The sequence below is a fragment of the Argentina silus genome (genome assembly GCF_951799395.1).
Source record: "Argentina silus genome assembly, chromosome: X".
Classification (NCBI taxonomy): domain Eukaryota; kingdom Metazoa; phylum Chordata; class Actinopteri; order Argentiniformes; family Argentinidae; genus Argentina; species Argentina silus.
In genome coordinates, this window is record NC_139653.1 from 19,077,692 (window position 1) to 19,104,235 (window position 26,544).

General features: G+C 43.1%; 1 protein-coding gene across 1 annotated transcript; it reads right to left on the reverse strand.

Annotated features, from left to right (window-relative positions):
• Nucleotides 1–1,162: 1,162 nt before the first annotated feature.
• smoc2 (SPARC related modular calcium binding 2) lies at nt 1,163–26,228 on the reverse strand. The gene is made up of 13 exons (XM_083695498.1): nt 25,818–26,228; nt 19,454–19,616; nt 17,007–17,113; nt 16,778–16,877; nt 14,419–14,463; nt 12,325–12,375; nt 12,063–12,137; nt 9,112–9,298; nt 8,171–8,253; nt 4,612–4,711; nt 4,085–4,332; nt 3,924–3,961; nt 1,163–1,655 (listed from the first exon to the last, which is right to left on the reverse strand). Exons 1-13 carry the CDS (start codon nt 25,890–25,892, stop codon nt 1,632–1,634), a joined length of 1,296 nt encoding a protein of 431 aa, XP_083551624.1. The 5' UTR covers nt 25,893–26,228; the 3' UTR covers nt 1,163–1,631.
• Nucleotides 26,229–26,544: the final 316 nt, after the last annotated feature.

Consider the following 26,544-nt stretch of genomic DNA (forward strand, 5'->3'; position numbering starts at 1 on the left):
CCCTCAGAGGGAAGGGGGGAAATCTTGGTCAGGCCAGAGGCCATTAAAGACCTGATGGGTTCTGACAGTAATTTCTTCATGAATCCACAGCCCGAGGGGCCTGCCAGTGGTGAGATCGGGTGCCTCCTATTACCCATTAAGCACACAAACTGTGCCCACAGAGCCCACTCAATGGTATCTCTGTGCTCTGGGGGAGTGTTTATGCATGTGTGAGTGAGGGGAACGGGAGGAGGGGGGAATGGGATGGGGAGAGACGCTGCTATAGTGATACTCTCTTGGCGACAGGGCAAAAACATTTGGACATACTTCTAGTGCTCCTCCACTCCTCCTCCAGATTACACGCCTGTTCGGGAAAAGCAAATGTTTTTCTGGGCATCACTCTAAGATCACCTCCATAAGGATTCAGTCCAAGGGAGCATGGAAAAGGGGAGTGTGGCAAACCTAGTGGTTCTAACGTCAGTTTGCTTCCATAAAACAGAGAGGACTTGGGTGCTGAACAATTCTTAATCCGTCAATTCTTAATCCGTCATTTTAGAACCAACAGTTAAAACCAGACCATAGGGCAGGATTATATCACAGATGTGAGTCCAACGTGCTAATCATAAATATCAGGCTAAGCTTGAGTGAGCAGGTCAGTCTGAGGTCATACCTCAAGTCCTGTGATGGGGGTTCAGAACTTAACAGCCCAAACTAAGTCATGTTAGAACATTGTAACTACACAAGCCACCACAATAAACATTTTCTCATCCTTACTAACAGCTACTATAGCCCTTTGCTCACACATGCATAGGTCCAACTCAACACACATATTGTACACATACTTGACTGCTCCATTTATCTGTCTTAAGTCTACCTGGGGAATGAAATGTGTGATTAGAGTAGAAATTAGCACCAACACATTTTCCAATTCAAAAACTTTGCCTTAGGGGTTGGCAGGCTGTCTGAAAATGGCGATGATACACAACCTTTGCTATGCATGACTAATACCTGGCTCCTAAAGACAGTGTGAACAAGGTGTTTTATTGAGGACAGAACAAGAAAACACAAAATGGCAAAAACATTACTCTCTGGCTCTTGGACCTCCTTTGTCAAACTGAAAGACCCACAAAACACAAAGATGTATAAAAGAGTTCTTTATTTCTAATAAACATGAATACATTGTAAACAAATTGATTTTGTGAGAATCCATATTTAAAACACTCATAAACTGCTGTACAGAACTCAGACAGGGATGCTAGGTCAGTACATAAAAGATGTGGAGGTGCCTAAGTTATTTTTCAGCCATGTAACAAACTATCCACACATCTGTAGTACCATTAACAACAATGAAGGAACATTAAATTGGGGAACACAAAATGCAAAATAACACATTGAAAACTTGTACAACTCTGAAAAGTATACTTTTTAGACACACAAAGGACACATACATTGTATGTGTTAAATATTTGTTTTCTAAGAACATAAAAAAACAACTATCTACGTCATTCACAGATTCAGCAGTCTGTTTAAATACCTTATTTCTACAAAGTGAATTTACATATCTTAAAGTACAAAGTGCAAATACTATGGTTTCCATTGCCAGTTGATGAGGGCAGAATCTCTAAGGGGGAGGGGAAATCTCTGTTGCTGGCCTAGCCTTGCTTCTTTGAGGGATTCTGAAAAGAGAAAGAGCAAATGACTAAAGAAAACAATATCTCACTTGTCTCACCACTGAAAATAATATGCTGCTTTTCAGTGGCAGTGTAATAGTGCAAATGCTGACACAGCTTGGACCTTAACATTCATATTATCAGGTATTCTGTTGACCCTATTAGTGCACCATAACACACACAATCAGACAACTAGTTACAGGTGTATAAGATGACACAGCTTGGTTCTTAAAGACCCACTCCAGAGGGGTGAAAATGGTGGTGTGTTATGTGGTATCCCTGGTAATCTGAACTTTTCAGGTAAATCATCACTCTAATGAATATGCAAGACAGTGGGCGGCACGAACCCCATCCGTGGTCAGAGCAGCTCCTACAGTGTTGATATAGACTTTAATTATTTTTACATTTAAGCATTGTTAGAATTTCAAAATTTGCCAATTTACCTCCAAGTAATTAGAACATTGGTTTTCCCCAAACGCAAATATGTGTTGATTGTCACTGATGGTAATGCCATCGAAACACACATCAGAACTGTGAAAAGTTTGTTGTTAATAGGCTATTATCTAGGAGGACATAGGGAGATAAGGACACCTTCTCCCAACTTCGGCCAGGCCCCGCAACAAAATTCAGTTTCACATAAACATACTGTAACACTCTCACAATACTCAACCCAAAACCGACCTGGCCCATAGCCTATCAATTCTCAGAAATTCAAGCAGACCCAAACACCCAGTATTGGAGAAGGACCAGGAGGAGGATACGCGTGGATGAACACTGGTGCCATTGCGTGAAAGGTGCATAGCCTGAGGCCACAGTAGTGTCCAATTTTATCAACAAATAACTTAGTATGTATTTAGGCATCTATTGCTTGTCATTATTGCCTCACTAGTTATCAAGCGATGTTGGCTCTTCTATGGGTGCCCTGGACAGGTGAACTTGCAGGTTGAGGTAGCAAACGTTTGGACTTCTCTTTATAAAAAAGAAGCAATTACTGCGATACATAACTGACAACGACACCTACAATGACGGTTTAAATTAATGCTTAGGTTGACTGTAAATAACTAGATCATCATATCCCTTTGGTTATAAGCAGCGTGTAGAGACCTGCTTGTAAAGGATGGCCATGGAGCAGCAGATATGGGACATATTTGGGACCTCCACCCTCTGTATCATATCACTATCATGTATCATGTCACTGTTTCACCTCATTATCTACAATGTTTACTAGCTATGCTAGGTCTCATACACAGCCCCTACCTCCCTCCACCAGCCTGGACTAAATGCACTTTAAAATAGTCCATATTTATGTAGCCCGTATTTAGTTTTTAGTATTTAATGCTATAATTGCACTGTCTGCCTTACCTTTTTGCACCTCACCTAACTGCAAAGACATTTACAACTGCACCTCGCCTGTATAAAATGCTGCTAATGTTGTATGTTGTATGTGTATGTTATGTGTGATACCCCTATGTCTGTATGCTACTTGGAACCTGAATTTCCCCCTGGGATAAATAAAGTTTCTATCTATCTATCTATCTATCTATCTATCTATCTATCTATTTATTCCATCTGTGCTAAAATGTATCCTCTCCCACAATGCTGTTGCATTTTCGCTTCATGAAAGAATAATAGGGTAACATTATATCGCTGTTTCCTAATCAGTAGATTTCCTGTTACCCTATTGAAAATGCATTTTTACAACGTAAACATATAGTTCCCTTGATCAATGTCTTTCACAAAATCATTCGGTTGTCTTCATAGGAATTTACTGTGCTGTAGCATAATCACCTTAGCTGATTACTTAGCTGATGCTGATACTGTTAATATTTAACAAATTAAGCAGGCTATAATATAACAAAGCCTTGTGAGCACAGTGGTGGCTCTGCTCTGATCTTAAAGGCTAGCAACACACTACAAACCTCTATTTGAGGGGGTTACCTTTTTCTAAAAAAGGTTGGACGGGGCGAGCAGAGAATTCACCTGGATGATTTCAGATCATTGCACGTCATCAAAAGGACATATCTCAGATTTTAAGGATTTTTAGGATTGTATATCTATTTTTCTGAACAAAATTACTTACTTTGGACCAAAATTGTTAAAATTGTATATTGATATATTTATACTTCAAATGTCATCTTAAAATGTTCGATTTTGACTGGAGGGGTCTTTAACATTCCATATTGTTAGGTATTTTGTTGACCCTATTAGTGCACCATAGCACACTCAGACAACTAATTACAGGTGTATAATTACTGGGTGCTGTTGTTTACTTACCGGTTTACTGGAGGATGTGCCTTCACCTGTTTTGGTCCCTGAAGAAAAAAGTGACATAACATCATCAACCTCACATGATAAGGGCAATGTAAAATGTTCCATTAGCAAGACCTGCCAGGCAGTGTTCCTAGGAGCCAATCAGACTGGAGACTGAGACTCACCTTCCTCCTTGGTGACCCCCAGGCAGCCCATCAGCTCCTGCAGGGACAGGGCTTTGTCGTTGCTGATGTCACAGTACTCTACAAACTTCTTCACACACTTCTTGGGCTTGGACTTCTTGCGCAAGAAGCGTTTGAAGGGCTTGATCTCCTTCTTACCGATGTCACCACTGGAGTTTTTGTCCAGCTGACTGAAGTACCAGTGCACCACTCTCTCCTCTAATGTGTGGCTGGGGTCGGGCTCTAACATCCTGGGGATCAAGGAACGACCATTCAATCCATCAATCAATTGATCAATGAACAACCACTATAAATCAATAGATAACCCTATGGGTTACAGTTAACATTAAGTTGCCACTATACCTGCGTAGTAACACTGTAACTATCCTGGTAGCAAGATTTTAGCACAAACCATGCAAACACAAACCATGCAATTACTGAATAACCATGTAATAAGATAAGACTAGAGTAATTACAGCATTAATATACAAGTATAGGGGCAACTTAATGCCTCTATAACTTAGTCTAACCTGCTGACGGATGCTGGATCTGTGACAGCGTGCACCATGTCTGTTGATAGTGCGTCAAGAACACTTGTCAGAAACTCTGTTTTCTTTGCCCCAGGACATCCTGGAAAATAAACAAAAGGTACTTAAATAAGTGCATATTCATCCATTCCGTGTTTGATTTGGAAACACAATCTCAGAAGGCATTAACACAGAACAATTGCTCCTCATTCAATGTCGTGACAACAATTCTGAAGACGGCCACCATAGGTGGCCCAATAAACGTCTGTGGAGGGAGGTGAAATAACAGAGAGTGTAGTTTTAACAGTTTATCTGTCCCATAAACAAACTGGAGCGACTATATGGCAGATCATCTTCAATATGTCTGTAATGGATTGAGAATCCATATTTGAACCATTGAAGGATATAAGAAATTAACTAATGAAAAGTTGGACTAGGTAGATTGACTGTATGACTGGGTATATTGGATTGGAGTATGGTCCGCCATTGAAAACTTGTTGTGAAAAAGCCTCTTCAATATGCACACAAGGGATAACTGAAACGGAATGACCCTAATGATAGTAATTGTGTGTTAGGCCATATAGTTTTAAGAATGAGGGGCCAAGGTTGTAGAAGAGCTAAAGGCTACAGAGGCCTGGATTCCTGGATTCCTGGATTCCTCCCAGAGCTCCCCATTTTCTCAGTCAGTCACCTTCCCCCCCAACTCTGCCAGAGGAAGAGAAATTCTCCAGGGTTGTTTTTTTTTTATGGCCCGGGCCTGCAGGGCCAGATTCTCCTGTGCTAGAGATAATAGCATGCTTTGCTCTCCTCTAACAGGTGGCGACCAGCGCTGAGGTAAACACCCAGCACCCAGCCTAATCTCCTCCTTTCCCAGGTAACAGAGGAGAGAGAAGCAACGGTTTATCAGCTGAACAGAGGGTTGAGTCTCAACTGAAGCATGGTCTGCTATTGCTAGGACACTAACATACAAATCTTAGTACTGTAGGCCCTCACAGGCCCAGACCCAATAAAATATCTGACCCACCTGTTAATGGCTACGCTGGTGCCTGGCAGCCTTTTTTCAGTGTATTTAGTCTAGACGCTTGCACAATTACACCTTCACAAGGAAAAACATTTTTATCAAGCTACTGACTGAGGATTTGTTATATAGTTGGATTTATTTGTTGGTTCATGTTTTTCATGGAGTGTAAATGTCGTTTCTGTAATCCTCCAGGAATTTGCATGTCCCTCCAGTTCATACAAATGTTAAGCCATCAGGTAACGATCCAGCCACACCCTCTTGGCAGTAGACATTTGCGTGGGGGCGGTACAGATCAACTCCTGTCTGGACACCATTTAGCTAAGGGGCAGGACACAAATGTTCTTGCTGTCATTCAAAGGAAATTGAGTCTGGACGTTTTCCGTTCAGTCTCAAGCTAAAGTAGTAAATGGTTGCTGCCTGAATCAGTTAATGATTATAATTACGTAATGCGTGACTTTGACAGATACTTTGACAGCAAAATAAAACTAGATAAAGTTACGCTCCTGTCCTGCGCAGAACGTCTAGATAACTTCAAATGGTTGGGCTGTTTAATGTTGAGGAACTTGGTTCTCCCATCACTATTCATTATGGTCTGATAGCCATGTGTCTACTGCATATCTTTGCCCTGTGTGAGCAAGCAGAGGGTATATTTGTGTGTGTGTGTGTGTGTGTGTGTGTGTGTGTGTGTGTGTGTGTGTGTGTGTGTGTGTGTGTGTGTATGTCTGTTTCTGGAGGCAGTATGTAGGCAGTGTTATTTCATAAACCCACATGGGGCTGAACCCTGTCAGCACTCAGTGCAGCAGCTCCCGAGCCCAGCCCCAATGGTATCCAGTGAGCCCCTCTCCAGAGAGCACTGGCCAAATACACCCCTCCCCTCCCTCTGCCCTTTCAGCGCACGTTGCCCTCTTCTCCCTTCTCGCCCCATAAACCTTTCAACACCAGCGCTTCAACTCCAAATACACTGCCGTGATGTGAAATCAACATTTATAATTATCACAGTTTTATACACTAACAGAGTTTACAGCCACTGATGCAACACCTCATAAAAATAACAAGATGCTGCATTTGATTACTCTCTGTCCTAACACATTTTATAATTGGAGAGTGATATGGAACAGGGTGCCATGACAGATCAAATTGTATGAAATTGATTGCAGTTTAGGGTCTTCCTCATGGGATAGCTGATAGTTATTCTTCACTCCATTGATGCCTCCTCAAGCACACCATTGTGGTCAGCTACACATATCTTAATAATTCCAATTCTCAGCTTGTATTAGACAATATTATAAATAGTTTACACCTCCTTATGCCACTTTAAAAAATATATATCTTAATACAAATGTTTCTCCTCCTAACTCAAATGATCTGCAGTGCTGGGAATGCAAACTTTGGGATGAATGTGAATTCAGCATTCACTCTGTGTAATAACCCTACACCCGTTCTCCATGCCACATAATAAATGGCCTGCTCCATTCTGGACCTGTTCTGAAAACCCACCTGCGAACACAGCTCTGGCCGGGCACGGCGTTACATAAACAGTAGTAGACGGGCTGGGGAACAGTGGCTGCTCTGTTCATGGAGGCTGGATTATTAACATGTTTACTAACCCCCCCAAAACAGCAAGAGACAGCAGGCAGGTCAAACACCTTTTAGATGAAATCTCCTCATCTGTTGTCGATTGGACATAATGCTGTCTCCAACCAAGAGCACACTGACCCGCCACTCTGTCTTTGAGTATCTGTTGAGAATATTAGCTTGATTATTTTAATTAGTTTTCTCCGGACAGAGTGTGAATAAGAAGGAAAGCTGTACTCAAGACAGACGTCTCAATTATGAAAGCTTTGCCAATCGGCTTTCCTACAAGCAGCCTATTAAACAAGATCAGGAGATTAGGCTGTTTCACATCATTGTTTCCCTTAATCTGCCCAACACCAACATTACCACTGACCCCCCTCCATCTGAAACCATGTTACTCTCACACAATAAATGGCTGTCTGTAGATCCAATAGGAACTGGTTTACAATTTAATTAAGTATCATTGATGTTTTTCATCAGACCCAGACCCAGTCAGTTACTTTAGGTAACAATTTGAGATGAGTATCACTGGATACTTTTATGGCATCTATACTGATTGGCATTCCAGGAGATGCAACCAGTGCCTTAAACCAACCAATCACACCCAGAAATCCAAAACCCCCATGTCCATACATATCAATCCCTGTTTTACATCCCTATTCATTATCTTCACCTCTCACACATGCTGTTTCTCCTCCATCCTCAGCTGGCCATCCCTGTCACCTCCATATCTCACATCTCTCCCTGTCAGCCTGCAATTACATGCCCCACTAATCAGTCTCTGGCTCTCCTCTCCAGGCTGGGAATCCTCAAACCATTATCAAACATTTCCTGGACCAACACTAATGATGTCAACAAAGACACACACATGCACTGTTATCACCCCTAGGGCTAGGATCTAAAGAACTAACAGTGTTGGGGGTGGGTGGGAGAGAGGACAGAGACCAAGCACGTCCCTAGACCCACCTTGAAGATGTCTGCTCCTGTAATGGTCCTTTGGTTTGGTAGGATGGGCTCTGGCATTTCCATCACATTTGGGTTGCTCATATCTGTGATACACAATGAAGAATGTACAAAACTAAATCATTTTTCTATTGAGTTTCCTGGATATATTAAGCATGTTAAACTTTATTTGGAAGAACATCATAATAGTGATATCAAATAAAAACTTTGTCACCCATATCCCCCATGCAATAACATCTAGATGTATTTCTCTGGCTAAAGAGAGGATGAGGAATCTGCTCCCCAATAAAGGGTGTCAGAGTGAAATGTAGTGAGAGAGTGAGTATGCAAGTGAGAGAGCGAGACAGAGGGAGAAAGAGAGAGAAAAAAAGAGACAGAGAGAGATAGGGAGGGAGCTAGAGAGAGAGATTGAGCAAAAGACAGAGAGAGGAAGAGAGAGGGAGAGAAAGAGAGGGAGAGAAAGAGAGAGAGAGAGAGAGAGAGAGAGAGAGAGAGAGAGAGAAAGAGGGAGCGTGGGACACTGGGATGCTTTCATGGCCTCCCTTGGAAAGAGAGCGGAGCCCCGAGTGCTGCTGTGCAACCTGGCCAAGAACAGGCCCAGGCCGCGGGAAGAGAGGGGGAAAATCTATGCTTGTACATGCACTAATGTGCTGTCTGGCGCTTTGCCTGGGGCCTTGTTAATCCGATACCCAGCTCTGCATCATTCCCCAGGCTCATTAAAACTGTACCCGCACGCACAACTGCCCCCTCTCTGCCAGCCTCACTGACCCCTGACCCTCCCACTCTCACAGCAGACAGTAGAATCAATAGGCCACTCTCCTACTGGTCACTCTGTTTTAGATTTACTCAAGGAAATGTTGATCAAAGGGCTTACTGCATGGGAGTTAGGATTTATTGGAATACTTAGCAGAGTAGTCTGTGTATAAGTTGTCATAAGTTCTCACCTGGTGGAGGTGCCAGGAATGGGCCGCCCAGTGTCCACCAGCACACACCAGCAGTACCCAGTGGAGGGGTGGCACTGGACTGGCTTGTAGAGGCCCCCGTAGGCACAGTCCGGCACAAACACTGCCTCGTTCTTGTGCTGCCGTGCCTCTTCCTGGGCAGTCTGTTGCTCCTGGTCACACGATGAGGCTGAGGGGTCAGAGGTCAGAGGTGAATAAGTAGGGGTGATGACTGGAGGGAGAACAGTACCGCATATCTGTGAAGATTCCACCAATGTGTCACAATATGTCAATGTACCATGCTTCATCCATATCTATGTACTTAAACTACCATCAACTTCTACAGTTTGCATTGTCTAAGTTAATTGTCTTATGTTAAGTGTACAGGCTCACACCAGTCTTTGATTTAAATGGAGGCTAAGAACAGTTTGGGAGAGGGACACATGTACTGGATACACAGGTAGGACATGCTGACAGTTTTAACATAGAAAGGTTTTCTTGTTTTAAAAGCCTTTTTTTTGCATGGTCTATTTGATACTGTTTTAATCTCATCCATTTTAAATATATATATGCACAAGAGCCATGGTGGCCTCAGGTAAGGGCACTGATAGGCAGGATAGTCATCACCTATGTGGTCTAGCTTGCATGGCACCACACATACATATACACATACCCACACACACACAGAGGGCCATGACCACTATTCTTTTTTTAAATAGAGAGTTGGATTCACCAGACCGAAACTGATACATTTCAGAGCAATAAAACAAGCGGGTGGTTTCATTTCTCTTGTAGCCTGAGTCAAACACTTCCCACTGTTATCCATATGCCCTCTCTGACTGCATCCTCCAGAGGAAGAGCCAGAGGGCAGCAGGAAAAGTGACAGAGGAGTGTTTGTTAGACCGTGTGTGTAGCCTGCTTTATCAGCCCTCCACAGCACTGTTTACGGACATTAAGGGGCTAATGACTTAAAAGAGCTCCCTGTACCCAGGTTAAGTAAATATTTAGACACCCAACTGCTCTGTGTTTGTGTGTGTCTCTGTGTCTGTGTGCGTGAGTGTGTGTGTGTGAGAGAGAGAGACACACAGACTAAAGGGGAATAAGTGTATTAGTGTGTAGAAAAACATTGGTCAGTTCTATGGGCTCTTGTCCCATAAGCCTAGTCTCTAAAGGCCTCTACATGCTTCTACGTCACTTGTGCGACTAGTACACGGTTCGTGCTGCGCAACACTTTCGCAAGCACTCTGTAAATCATACTTTGGTGTAGCCTACACGCAGCCTGTGTGCAGTGGTGTCATTACAACGACGAACTTCATCGGCTAGTCTCACCTCAAATTGGTTCATTTCACCATCTCAAATTGATCGAATGATGAATTCAATCTTCAATTACGCTACCAAGCAACCGATAGCTACTAGCTCGATGAACTATGAACTTTGCCATTTCAACTACTTCAGCTCTGCCTCCATTCACTGAACCAACCAATCAATGGTGTACAACATCTACGCGGCCGGTTGCTCACCGCAGCCGGTCGCTCACCTGTGCAGCCTCCTCTGCAACAGTTGGGCGACCTTCGCAAACCTATGTAGACCCCTGGTTGCGTTGTTGTCGATGAAGCATGAATGGGCCTTAAGACTAAAACTTAGTCAACAGGGTGACTCATGATTTTAGACTCCAGGGGACATTTGTTGGTCATGTACACACACACAAACACACACACACACACACACACACACACACACACACACACGCCCGCTTGCTCTGTGACTTTTATGACCTGTGTAAAGCAAAAATGATTTTCATATTCAAATGTTTTCAAAAACAGTGGAATGCTCTCTGATCCATTAACTAGTCCATATGTACTAAAGCTGGCTCAACAGAAAGATGTCTCTCCAAGAGTTCCACCAGGATTCAATCAAATCGCTCTCTGTAGCAGGCCTCTACCATGCCACACAGCTCTCCAGCAGAGCTTTGAGCATTAAACTCTTACCCCAGCTAGGATAAAAAAGAGCTCCTCTGGCTATTGAGACTTTCATCGCTTCCCTCTACTTCTCTTCATGGCTTCCCTCTGGGCTCGGAAGCAAGAGTGGGATTACGCATATCCCTTTGTCTTTGTTTATTTTCATTATAGAGCTTTGCCCACACAAAAGATCCAAAATGAAATACATCCCTGCTCTTCTTTCTCCACTCTCATTCACTCCCTCTGTGAGGCTCTGTTTGATTCTTTTTTTGTTGAGAGGACTTTTTAATAGAAAAAATTCATACCAATACCCCAAAGAGCACATGGGTAATCAAAACCATCAACACTGCGTTTGCAGTACTTTTATTGGTCGTAAATCAAAATGGAGTGATTCACACACACACACACACACACACACACACACACACACACACACACACACACACACACACACACACACACACACACACACACACACACACACACAAACCATATTGCTACATAAACACCAAAAATAGCATCGTTTTATGCAGCATGCAGTCATTTTCCCCAATGAGTAGATGAGAATAAATAAAGAGCCCATTGATCCATGCAATGAGATTAGTGTGTGGAGGAGGAGGATACAACCAGCCAGAGGAATGGAGATGCTGCATGTGCTGATAATTACAGACACGCGGCAAAGACCCATGGACCCATGAATCTCAGAGCTCCAAACCATCATCAATGCAAAATTACAGGAAATAAACGTAATTAACACACGCTATACACCAGTGTATCGTGTAAACAGGTCACTCAAAGTCCTGCTTACTGTAAAAGTCTACTTTCAATTTATAGATGGATTACATTCTCCAAGAGTTTTCACTCTCTCTTACTTAAGTGCAGAAGCTGTATACAAATTTGTCCACAGGTAGTTCTGCAGTTTGTGCATAAGACCAATTTCACCTGATTAATACATTCAGTTGAACAAAGCTTTGAAGGTTTGCCTTCAGAACTCACACTGTGTTCTAGTCCTGTTGTTTTGCCGGCTGCGGACCTGTTCTGTCCAGAGGGTGGGGTACTGCGAAATCATGTCTAAAGGAAATCACAGATCTTATTAGGGAACATACAGAACAACAACAAATCAAATCAACATATCAATACATTCCATCGAAAACTGCCACATGGTCTCTGCTGTGTATTGTGAGCAGGGAGGAGGTTCTACATATGGTATGACCCCCATGGTGACTTAGGAGTTTCTGAGTGAGGCAGACGAACTCACCTTCCTCGTCTGTCGGGCTCTGTGGCTCCACCACTAGGCCGGCTGACTCATCTGCATTTAGAATGGAAAAGATTTGCAAGGAAACTACCATTATGAGAGTAAGCTAGATTTTACAATAGTTACAAAACCATTCAAGATTTGCACATTGCCCGGCATAGGAGGAGTAGAAGTTTGAGAGAGTGGAGGCTTGAAAAGAGTAAAAAAGGAGAGACACAAAAGTGTCAGTGGTCAATGTCAGTGGTTGTAGAAACAGTGGTAGTTTGACATCTCTCGTAACAGCTGTGTCATCGTAACTGTCATCATGTTTCATCCAGTTAAAAGAATCTCAACAACAAGGATAAAAACACAAAACATTTTAGGTAATTCAGTCAGTGGGAATTCATTGATATAGGGCTGATAGCTAACTTGAGATACAAACATACAACCTTGTCAATGGAAAATGTGTAGTTTAGGCTACTTTATACATGCCCTTGCATCTCAAGTTAGGATTTGCCAGTTCAGACAGTTGGTAGAGAATGACAGTCTCCGTCTTCTCCATCCGTCCTCTGCATGTGAGGAATAAAAGCACACTGAGGAGTCAGAGGAGGAGGCGTGCGAGGGCCGAACAGAGAAGAATGTAACATCCAGACGCACACATGTTTGAGATGAACCAATTAACAGAGGGAGGGTTGGGCTTGGTGTTTGTTTGGGCTCTGTTTGTTTTTTTGTTTATTTCATTTGAGGTGTGTGTGTGGGGGGGGGGGGACTGCTTGAGCTCAGGGTGGTTAGTGTAAAGCCAGAGCCGCAGGTGTGGTTAACCTCACTGAGGGTCACTGGCTGCACAGAGGAAGACTCAGCTACTGCAGAGACCAGGGGGAACAATCTGAGTGTATCCTGTACCAGCCCCCAGCAGGCCTGCTCCTATGGGAACTACACACACTGAGAAACTACCAATCTGAACAATCAGTCTTCCATTGGAAATTGCTTTAAAATACATATAAAGTCATACTATGGAAATGCAATTTAAAAAACCCCATTTATGACTTGGGTATATAGTTAATTTCTAATAATTAAAGGTAAGAGTACTTAGTAGCCTTTTACATGCCTGTTATTAATTTTTGAATATGTGTAAGGAAAACCTCATGCTATTTGTGGTCATATAGTATCAATTACTATCAGTCTTTCATTGTTTAACTATTTAAAGTCATCAAGCCCCATGTTGTTGTTTCTGCTAACAGAGAGTTGAGGAGGCCACCTAAGAAGGCGTAGGTATTGATGCAATCATCTCTATTTTCAGAGCTGGGACCACAAATCTATAGTTTATTCTGGTTTTAACCATCCTGTTTATTCAACCAATTCAGAGTGAACCACACACTCTCTGGCCTCTGCATTTGCAGTCATTGACTCTCGCAACAGTTGATCTATGGGTAATGAGCTGGCTGGTCCCAGAGAAGCTACACACTCTGGGTTGAGACTGTTTACAGAGGCGTCACATACATAAGCGTCACATAGCAGAGAGCCTGGAATCAATCTGAAACCTCCCCAATTATATTATCCTTCACAGGTTTTCAAATCATGCTTACAACAAATCAAGTCTGAGGATAAAATGTAATTGATGACTTCATTCAGGATTAGTAGTTGAGCACAGAGGAGGAAGAGTGGAGGAAAAGTGAGGGGAATCAGAGAGGCAAACTGTTAATGAAGAGAGTAGCACTGTCTCTGAGGATACTGCTGCTGAAAGAGAATATGGTTGTGTGATTAAGTCAGCTCTCTGCTGCTCTGATGGTCCTTCATCCTGGCTGGCTGACTGCTGGTAAAGACAAGAGGCAGTTACAGGCCCTGGGGGCTGATGGTGTGGCAGCTGAGTGTGTGCAAATCCTACCACAGCCTCTCTCCTTGACCTCGTTATTCAGTAACAGGCTGCCTTTTTTCAGCCCTCAGGCTACTCTCATTCAATTGACAAAATATTGGAGAGGCAAGCCATAACAGGTGACTCCCACATACATAAACATAATACACACACACACACACACACACACACACACACACACACACACACACACACACACACACACACACACACACACACTAAAGTTTTTCTCTCAAAGTACTTACCTGCTTTTCCTGGTTCTCTTGCACTAGGCCTCTCTTGTTTTGACCCTGAAATTAACAGGTTTTAGGTGCTAGTTGTACAAATTCTACATTTCAACATTTACTGTAGATTAACTAGGGTTTTAGAGGCATTTAGGATGTAGCCACTTGAAACATTCACAATGATCATAAGTCGTTGTTCATCAACCAGTGAGCCTTATATTCATTGACAATTGTCATGCTCTCAAGCATTGGCCACATATTGTTACATACAGTGCCCTCCATAAGTATTGAAAAGAGGAAGCATTTTGTCTTCTTTTAGCTCTATACTCCTACAGTTTAGATTTGAAATCAAACAATTACTATGGGATCAAAGTAAAGATTCTCAGCTTTAATTATATGTTTTCTTTCGTTTCACCATTTAGGAATTACAACCCTTTTTATACATAGTGCCTCTATTTCTGGGCACCAAAAGTATTGGAAAATTGGCTTGACAGGTGTTTCTGGCTAGTCAGGTGTGTTCTGTCACATCATTTGTGCAGGCATAAGAGAGCTGTCAATGTCTTGTATTGATTCTAGGCTTTGCGTTTGCCTTTGGAGTCTGCTATTGTTGTCTGTCAACATAAGGACCAAAGAGACGTCAATGAAAGTCAGCCATTATGAGGCTGAAATATCAGAAAAATCTATCAGAAACATAGCCAAAACCTTAGACTTACCAAAATCAACAGTTTATAACATCATTAAAAAAGAAAGGAAGCACTGGGGAGCTCAGCTGGTAGGGCAAGGGAGACTTCTACAGCATATGACCGAAGAATGATCAAGAACACTCTGCAGGAGGTAGGCGTGTATGTGTCAGAGACTACCATGCGCAGAATATGTCACCAGCCGAACTAGAGGCTTCACTACAAGGTGCAAACCACTAGCTATCCTCAAAAAGGATGGTCAGTTTTACAGTTTGCTAAAAAGTACCTAAAAAGGACTTCAGAGGTCTGGAAAAAGGTCTAAGATGAATACTATCATGTACCAGAGTGATTGCAAGAGAACTTTGGATAAAAAATGATCTGCCCAAGATTTACATCACACCACCTCATTTGTGAAACATGGTGGAGGGGGTGCTATGGTTTGGGCATGTATAGCTGCCACAAGAACTGGCTAAATTGTCTTAATTGATGATGTTACTGCTGACAGCAGCAGACTGTATTCTGAAGTGTACAGAAACATCCTGTCTGCTCAAGTACAAGCAAATGCCTTCATATCCATTGGATGGTGCTTCATAATACAGTAAGACATTGACCCCAAACATACTGCCATAGCAACTAGGGAGTTTTTCAGGGCCAAAAAGCGGAAAGTTATTGACTGGCCAAATCAATGTTCAGATTAAAATTCAAAATTCATTTCACGATAAGACTTTAGGCAAAAAGACCTCAAAACAAACAAACAACTGAAGATGGCTGCAGTACAGGCCTGGCAGAGCATCACTAGAGAAGATACCCAGCATCCGGTGGGGTCAATGGGTTGCAGACTTCAGACAGTTATTGCATGCAAAGAATTGTCGACTAAACATAAGTACTTTATTTGGACATTATATTATTTCTTTCCAATTCTTTTGGAGCCTTGAAATAGGGGGAGTATGTTTAATAAATGTTGAACCCAATCTGAAAAAAAACCCATTGAATTAAAGCTGAGAATCTCTACTTTGACCCACAGTAATTGTTTGATTTCAAATCCAAACTGTTAGAGTATAGAGCTGAAAAAGAAGACAAAATGCTTCCTCTTTCCAATACTTATGGAGGGCACTGTACATCTGGACAGTGAATCTCTGAGTACTCTGTAGCTTCCCCACATCAGAAATCACATTGACTTTCAATTGAGCCCCAAAGAGAGAAAATACAGGGACATATGGCATTGGTTATTTGATTGCTTGGCAGACGCTGTTATCCAGGAACGCTTGCATTCCTTACAGTTTAACTTTGTTGCTCAACTCTGCAGCAGGATTTACTGCTAGGCCTATTTACACCACAACCCAACCCTTGAGCAACAGTCCTCGGACTTCTAACGCTCAGACCCCAAGGTCTGCTAAGTCCTGAGTTTCCCATAGGGCAGTGGATTATGTGGTGCTCCACAGAGATATGTTTTATGTTCGAAGGAATGTCAGTTTAGTTGGTTCACAGTGTAAGTGGCTTGAATAACCATTGTCTTTATTCAGCTTAATTCAAATATGCATCAGCCATGATCAATCAATCAACGTAAAAAAATAAATGCAACGAAAAAGTACAAAGTTGGATCCAGTTACCATATGACAACCATATATTTCTAAACATAATGAACCAAAAGACTACAAACAAATAATAGAAATTACCCATGTTGGAAAAGTTCTACCTACCTTGGCATCGGGGTTTCTTATTGGCCACTGCTGAGCCACTTATAGGGCGGCCATTGGGTGTAACACACCAGCAGTAGCCTGTGTAACTGTGACACTGCACCTGTGGTTAACACAGCACAGTACCAGAGCTCAACATGGTGCAGCACAAATACCACACACAGACAAGATAACCAAAACACTGAAATCATAACTAATGCAGTAAATGCATCATCATGCTCCCATATCTCACCTCACTGTATGTGCCGTCTGGGTTGCAGACAGGTACAAACACCTGAGGGAAGAGCTTCTTGGCCTGCTGCTCTGTGTACTTCTTCTCTGCTACACACCTGGATGTATCTGGAGGGGACCAGAGACACCACAGAAATCATCATCATGTCCAGGAAGTTAACGATAGACCCATTTCATAGAATGTACTGCCACTGACCAAAACATCAAGGGCAATAAATATTTTGTTAAAAGACAGAGGGAGATGTTGAATCGTATTCATATTTAAGCAGCAGAGAAAGAGGGAGACAGAGAGGAAATAATTCAAGATGTTTCGGAAGTGGCAGATGCTCATGTGGCTGGGAATAGAATCCCCATCTTATTAGGAGCAGGCCTACACCAGCCCAATGGCCAAGTGGTAAAACCATTACAAGGCTGGGCAGCAGCTTGCACTCTCCTGGAGAACATTCCAGTCAGGCTCGGAAAAGGGCTGATGCACGGGAAAAACAGTCTAGGACAGGACGTCCATCTCTCCCTCTCTAAACCCCAGTTCTCCTCTCTCTCCTGCCCTCCAAGGTTTTGTGGATGTAAAAGTGGGTCAGATTTGTTCTTCTGCTGCATTGCCTTCTTACATGTCCCTGTCAAAGCCATGGATCATCCCTGTCCTCGGCTCATCAGATCTGGCCAGCTCAATTCTGACTCTAGGCCAGGCAGCCGCTAAATGGTGATGCTACAGCTGACTATTACTATGTATGACACATTACCCACAATCCAATGCCTTGCTGGCTGTCTCAAGTCAAGTTAAAACAATGCTACATTTTGAAACTGTCTCCAGTCTGGTAAGGAGGCTCTTTGTCACTGGCATACACTACGTTGTCCATTAGAGAGGGAGAGGGAGAATGTGGGCTGGTTTATTTCAGCCTGTGTGTGTGCCACTGTCACTGGTGTGGAGAGGGTGCAGGACGCTCGATGTTCCGGATGGAGGAAAACAGGGACTTGAGAAGCTCTAAAGTTAGCTCCAGTGGAAAAACCCAAACCCTCGTCCTTCTCTAGGGGACTACAACCAAAAACCCGACTGGAAAAAATGACAGGACAGTTGAATCATCTGAGCACTGTGATAGAAAACAAATGTGGTGCCAGTTTTGCCATCCCCGCACACAAACCCATCTCTGTGTGGCTGGGCCGCCAACCTGGTTTATTTCTGGTCCCAACTGGACTGCAGAAGTCACTCTGTGTCTCTCTGTGTTCCAGGAAAGGGGGAAATAACTCAGCTTCTAAGTTATTGGTGCATACAATGCCACTTTCATGGACTCTCGTCCCTTTCAGCCTCCTAGCTGGAATCCTCCATTCTCTCCCTCTCTCTGTCGGCTACATCCAGATGTCCCGCTCAAAGAAGTTGTCATAGCGACCCAACACGAGCATACAATTTTGCAAAGTTTTTCCATCATATGGAGGTTCTTTTTCTGAAGTCCTCCATTTTCTCTATTGCTCCCACTCTCTCTCCCTCCATTTGTGATCTAATATTGTGGTGGGTAAGAATGGAGCATTGTCCCCAGTCTGTGGGGCGATGAACTGCTAGTATAGAGAGTTAGTGAGCAGGGCAGAGGTGGGGATGCTGGGATGTATGGGGTCTTCCTTCCACCACTAGCACAATGAATGAGTCTGTGAGCTGCCTGACCCTGTTGGCTTCCGATTGCATTACGCTTTTCACCCTAAATCCTTCATTGGTCACATATGCACATGCTTCTCTGCTTGTATGGATATGCTGTATGAAACCACCCCATTCATTCTTGTAAAGGCATTTCATTCATCTTCATATCCCTCTCCCATAATTCATTATATTCCTTCAGGTTGAGGACAAAGGTCTGTTTCTAATCAATTAGGTGATTTGATAGAAAGAAGACGAAATCATGCTCAAATAAACAAAATCTAAGAAAAAAACACCTCTCAATGCAGCAGTAACCAAGATTTCTGAATTTTCCTAAAATATTTGCATGATATAATCCTAACATAATAACACATTGCTATAGGCCTATTATAGTATGCATTTTAACAAAGTAATGCAATAACTAGGTTAAACTTTTATAATTATATCTGTCAAAATGTTTACCCTTCTTGTCAATAATAAGTATATCCAAACCATGAAACAGAAAGTTTCTCAGACCCAGATTAAAGCTAGTTGTGGACTAAAGACCATATACAATGGGGAATCTCCATTAATAGTTCTTTATAGTCCAGGACTAAACAATCTATGTTGAGGAAACTGTCCTGTAATGTACAAATATTTCCGTAATGCATGGCTACTGTAAACCAGGATTTTATTTCACATTATACTCTCTACAGGCCTGTCTGTGTCAACCCCAGAGCTCAAAGAGTCAACTATGCTGAAATGAATTAAATGCAAGTTTCTGCTGTGACCCGCGATGCATTTGGGAGCGTCAGGCAGCACTGAAGCGTGACTCGTGACCTGACCTTTGCATGGCCCACGGTTGACCTCCAGCTGGGGGTCGCGGCACTTGGCACGGAGGAACTCGCAGCGTGATGAGAAGGTTCTCCCATCTGAGGCACACAGGGGCTTCCGAGGACCTCCAGTACACTCCATGTTACACTCCTTATCCTGCTCCACTCGCAGAAACTGCAGACCAAAGAGGGGAGAAGGAAGGGAGAGAGATGTTGTTAAACGTTAAAACGTGTTTAAATAATCATTTCACTGAATCGATGACCTCTGCACCAAAACAGTTTAATCCCCAGAGTAGCAGGTGTGATTCTGAAGGGATTTATGAATCCTAAATACAGGGTTTGATTGAAGCTCGAGTAGGGGCATATGCCTCAACACAACAGCATATGCCAAAAAGTCACCAATAGGACAGCTGTCCATTGTCCATTGAGTCTTTATTGGAGATTAAGAAACAAGTGTAACATCCTCTCGTAAGTGTGTTAAAGAGCATTGATATACAACACACAGACACCCAGATGAGACCATGCCATCACAAGCCTAAGAGCTGCTGTCAGTCCGTCAGAGCACAGCCATGCTGTGTCTTGTCTCAGGTTTGGGGGCAGGGGCGGAGGAGGGCAGCTGGATCAGACTTGAGTGATGCTTCCTCCCGCCTTTGTCCGTGCCAACACCTGTACAGGTATTCACCTGAAATCCCTCCTGAGGATGTTTGACTCAGGCATGAAAAGAGAAACAAGGATGCAGACTCCCGGCTGAACGCATCAGATCACCTGTGTCAATGCCACCATTGTGTCTGCCACCGCAAAATGAAACCCCCACGCTAGGCCACACAAAGGAGCCGGCAACAGGTTCTGACTGCTACAATGAATGAATAGACACTGAATGAGAGAGTACCTGACTAGATGTCTGTTTTTTGTGTTCCTATAGTACAAATATATGGTTTTCATGATTCATGCATGTTCTGCATTATACTCAGGAAGATTCAATGGTAAAAAAAACGTTACGATTTTTACCCTCTCCATAACGCACGCAGGTGCTGTTTTCAGTAATATCCAACAGTAAATACCTGTCTGTGTACTTAACTGTCCTCCCTTGAAGCCTGAACTCTTTTGTATCAAAAGCAATGTAAATATTGGACTGTTTGAAATAAATACTCTGTTCAAGATGTCAGTGTATGCACGCAAACACGTACACACACTGCTACCCACCCCCCTCCCCCCTCCCTTCCAACATTCTCGGACAACATCAACCTCAGCCACAGAGCAGAAAATCAAAGTCTGCTAATACCACACTCTAAGTTACCTATCCCATATGAATCCATTGTGAGGTATCAAATGACTGGGCAAACCTGCCTGGAGAGGAGAAAAGGCACATCATCCATATAGAGGGGCGGGATGATCACTAATAAAAAAAATTAGCTGTGTCTGACATCTTACAAATGAACTGAGAGATAAGCTGAGGATTGGTAGCAGCCCCCTGTGTTCAGACGAGGAGGGCTGGAGAGCTAGAGGCTACGCTGCACCTGGAAGAGCATTTGGTGGTATCATTGCCCTAAGCCAGGGGAGACAACCCTCTCTGTCATCTCTCATCATAAATCTCCCGAAGAGGAAGAAGAGGGGAGAGGCCGGTTGGAACACATCGGAAGAAGAGCTGTGAGGGAAGACTATTTGGATTCATGAAATGAAATTTGTAAAAAAAAAAAAAAAAAAAAAAAAAAAAAAAGCCCTTCATGAATCTGAAAAGCAAAGGAAGGAGATGAGATAAACATTCACATTCAACGTCTGTTTCACAAACACACCCTGTGTCTGAGTCAAACAGCATCATCTCTCATAGCCCTTCCCCTTCTCTTCTCTCTCACCCTTCTTCTTCTCATCCCCCCATCTCTCACCCCTTTTGAGCATCAGTATCTTCGAATTGAGAGATAAAAGAGTGTCCTTTCCCTTTTGTCTTGATTCTTCATTTACTGATTGAACTATGAACATCCGAAGGCATTTATGAATATCAACTTGAGAATAGAAGAGTCTCATTTTGTTGCCCATTTCTGAGTGTGTTGGGGGTCTAACATCCCCCTCCTGTCTCTTAGTTCTTTGGATCATCTGCACCATTGGTTCTGACTGACAGTCTCCCACAGGCTTGGGTCAGAGAACCCTCTAACCCCCACTCCCTGCCTTCCCATCATACAGCAACAACATCTCCAGTTTGGGCTTCCCCCTGCAGTGGTGACCTCCCTGCACTCGTCGCTCTCTCTTTCACAGCTACCCGTCACATAAAGGCCAGGAGGCATGAAAGACTGGTCAGAAAATGACTTCCGCAAAGACCACAGCAAAACAAGACTAAGATCAGCTCTGATGATGATCAGTGTGTCCAGCAACCAGCCGGGGTAGGCAGGCAGTCCTACCACAGCCCACACTGCCCACCCCAGAGCCCAGACCACCATTATCACCCTCAGCCAGCCAAGAGGCTGACAATCCAAACACAGCCAGTCAACAGCCCAGCATCCATTTCGACAGCCAGTTCTGTACTGTACACCACAGCAGGCATTCATGACCCTGCTACAGCACTATCATCCAGAGATGCAGCACACCAAACACTGTTGTCCATGAGATCAGCCCACAGTACACAGTTATCTAACGCCACATCCACTCAACGGTTAAATACACTCCACAGGAGATGAGGAAGGGAATAAAGAAGGAATTAGAAAAGATGTAAGACAGTGAGAGAGAGTGAGAGATAACTACAGACTGTTGAAGACCTCTGCCCTTCTGTCCTCCTAATGGCAGCTTACTGTCTCAGCACAGGTCTGTCTCTGTTTTGCCTGGGGTGATGGATGGGAGAGGCAGCAGCAGCGGCCTGACACTCCCCTGACATCTCACTCCAACCTCACGGCACCATCACGCACTGTAACAGGGCACGGATCAGCAGACATGGCCGTGATGGATGTCCACTCCCTTCGCTACAGTTAGTGCATGCCTCCACTATGACTTATGACTTCTTCATAGAAACCCCCAGAAGAGGACTCACACAAGACAGACCACTTGTTGTGGTTGAATCCTTTTCATGTGCCCAGCTCTCTGAGTCTTTCCCTCTGTCTCTTTCTTTTAGGCTCTTTGCTTTATCGCTGTCGGAAGATCAATTTTGCATCTGCTAAAATAATACAATAAGAGGTTACCAAAAAAAGAGGGGAGAGGGAGCGAGTGAGAGAGAGAGTGTGATTTTTCTTCAAGCCCAACCAGCATACAAATCAAATCCTATTACCTCCCCCTGGTTCTGCGGCATTGTGGCATTGAATGGAGTGCTCTGGAGGCGAAGCTCCAGCAGAGAGCACATTGTAGCCTGATGAGGGCCTTCTGAGCTGGGAGGCCCCCTCTCCCAGCACCCTGAGAGGCCCCTCACATCACGGCCCCGAAGGGTCAATGGGGGCCCCAGCTGAGAGTCGTGGCAAACGTGTTAAATGGTCTTGGCGGGAGTTTCCTGCGTGGACGCTGGGATGCAAAGGGGATCATTAGTTTCCTGCACGGTGGAAAGAGAAGAAAGTGACAGCTTTTAACCAGGCTATTAACTCAATCAAAGGCAAATGTGTTTAATTGCTCTGAAAGATGTTAAAAAAGCTGTGAAAGGCTGCTGGTAGTCATGTGAGAAAAAAGAATGTCTCTTTTTTTGTGCAGGTGCACAATTTTATGAATGAGCGGGGGGGCAATAGAGGCCATATGTTATGCTTAAGTGTGTTTTTTGTACAGCTTTTCAAATGCCAGTCATTGTTCTACACACTCTTATCCTTTTAAAACACAATTCCAGACAAGTACAAAACCATTAACAGTCCCCAAAGTGTGCATCAACTAAATATTAAAATAAATATTAAATAAGAGAAAACTGAAAAAACCTTCAGGTTCAAACTTTTAACAAAATCATTCACTGTTTTATATCATACCACATTTTGACTCCAACAATAACCCATGGTCTACCATACACAACAATAACCCATGGTCTACCATACTGCCTCAAAAGTATGTATTCTTAACATTTGTTCACTTTCTTTACCTAAACAGCAAATCCAGAATTAATTGTTATCTCAGTAAAGGACTGTTAAACAGTGAAGGAAAAGTCTGTTCCAGGGTCACCAACACCATTCAAATAGACAATCATGTGATGAAATAGTTTTGTGTAACACAGAGAAGTGGTCTCATTGTTAGAGTCATATACAGCGTATGCCCCTGCACCATACCCACACACATTCCAAGCACTGCTCTATTCCTCTGGGTGTGCCTGATACTGTAGATATCACCATCCATGCCCAACTGTTCATGTTTTTGGATATTTCACATTTATTTTTGGCTTGCCTAATCATAATCAGTCATATGCACTCCAACAAATACATTTGAGGAGAGAATAATCTCAGCATAGGATACCAATGTCATGTTCTAACACCCAAAATTGACACTCATTTTATTTTCATTTCAAGTATTACGGTGATATTGAGAAGAACAGACATAATGCTTTTGCCATATTTACAATGTAGAAACAATGTCAATGTAGTATTTATCAATATCATGGTGGTTTGTGTGTATACCCGCCAACTGAGCCATTTTAGTGCGATTCTGGTAAAAAATCTGTCTACATTTGTAACTAGTTTTACATTTTTTGTTGAAAGTCATGATTCTATAGAATATTTCAACAAATATTCGACAGAATACTCAAAATTGTCATAGTTGCATCCCTAGTGTGTGTGTGTGTGTGTGTGTGTGTGTGTGTGTGTGTGTATCATTGAGTGAAGATGCAGAGGTGCGTCTGCACAATGCAATACTTTCTCCCACATTCCACAAGCCCTTCTGCAGGCAGGGAGAGAGGCTCTGTGACCTCTAACCCCAGGTTAACAACCCATGGCCATTTGTTTCCAATAGGATATTAAGGCATCTTCGAACGGTCCATAAATAATGGCGCTGGGGGCGGCGGCTGTCACATCAACCTCTAAATCACAGGGGCAAGGCTCTGACATCGGGAATTCCAAAGTCGCTTTGACATTCACTCTCTACAACTTTCTATCATTCCTCGCTTAGTACCATACGCACTTGATTGCGGTCATAAAATACCCTTCATCCACTCAGAAGGTGCTCTGAGGCTGCTGGATAAATATGGATATGGCAAGGTGCTCTGGTTTATTAGGGTGTGAACCTGTCCACTCTAAACTCCAAGGTTGCCAAGGGGACCAGCATGATGTTTTCAGGGTTTAACTAAAGTCTTGTGTGAATCTGACCATTATTCAGATATGGGGGGGCTTTTGTGTTTTACACATGTAAACAATAACATGTGCTTTGTGATTGTAAATATACAGATACAGCAGGCAAAATAGACCCCATCCAAGTGCATTGTCATCAATGCACTTGGATCCAGCCCATGGCTGCATATTTGGCTTCGGGGCCACTGGCACAACAAGAGCAGACAGGATAACTAGGCAGACACTGGATCCCAAAGCCTGCTGCTAACAGGCCCATCAGCACCACACAGACAAGCCAGCAGAGATAACTACTCCTGCCATCTGGAACTGTCAAACTATAACACAGATACAGAGAGCCTGCAAACCAGACAGAATTCACCCAGAGATTCCACCAGCCCAGACGGAGTTTATCCAGATTCCATCAGCCCAGACAGAATTCACCCAGACAGAATTCACTGAGAGATTCCATCAGTCCAGACAGAATTCACCCAGATTCCTGCAAGTTTCACAAAACATTTCTCAAAATTATTTCAGACCAGGCATAACAGTCACAGCTAACTAGCTAGGTTCCCACATCACCAAATAGATTATATTGTACACTCAATACTTTCACAATAGACGGCTTCTCATATTCAAATATTTCCCACCATTCTCCCATCAATCAAATCAATTGAGTAACTGCTATATTCCAAAATGTGACGTTAATTTATTCCCACTCTATATTTTGATTGAAATATGTTAATTTCCAGCTTACTATCAGCTCTTATAAAAGAAAACCATGTATTCCTCTACTATTTGTGGACATTAAATATTTTATTTGTATTAACTGAAATGGGGTTTGGAAAATAAGATGGCATAAACAGAAGCTGAAAGGTCCTCAGGTTAAGTAAACATTTGTTTTTCAGACAGAGAATGAGTAAAGTAGAAAAGTCAAACAAGTAATGACATGACATGGAGAGTCCGACCTCTAAACAAAAAATAATAACAGCCACATTTATGATTCATAAAGAAGCTAGAGAATCAGATCTTGACAATATCTTATCTTAGAAATTGGTCACAGAATCAGATGAGCCATTACGCCTGGAAATCGTCACCTAAACCTGTATTAAACAGCATCGCAAACATGGCTTGATGTTTTAATGAAGAAGGTTATGGCAATGGTATCCTACCGTGAGAGCGGAGAACTTCTGAGCGCGCCCGACGCAAAGGAGGCAGAGAAGGACCAAGAGCGGGCAGACGCGCATCTTGATGGTGGTTCACAAGTAGAAGTTACGCACGATCCAAAGTGCAGCCTAAAAGTCTGGGCTTTACCGAAACCAACTTGGTCTTGAGTATCCCAAATCTTGTCTTCAAAAAGTTCTGGCAATTAAATTCCCAACATGCTCATCTCAACAATTGACGTGATAAAAAAGTTGGTGTGCAGATTTATTTTATCGCACGTCTCTTTTGCTCTGCCAATTCCGTTACGTCAACAACCTTCAACAGAAACTCCTTATTTCTCACAGTGTAATATAGGCTACCCCCTGCTTTCTGACCTTTTCCCTCCCTCAGTGTCTCTCTCTCTCTCACCCACTTCTTCGACTTCTTCTTTTCTCCACAGCCCTCCCTCTCCTCGTATTTGTGGACTAGATCCCTTATCGGATGCAGGCAGTTCCTTGCCGGTAGGTAGGTATAGACTACGTTTTAAAGGAATCTTTCAGCTGCTGGTAGCTAAGGCAAACACCACGGGTATTCTTTTCTTTCCCCCTCTTTTTTTCTTCTTTTTTCCCCCCGTAAACCACAACAGGTAATCCTTTTCTGTTTTGTGCTCTGCCGTGTTATGAGACTCGCTCGGCAAAAGAGAGGACCAGAGGACCCACCTAAAATGCGGAGTAGGGATTGCACGTGCAGTCGTCT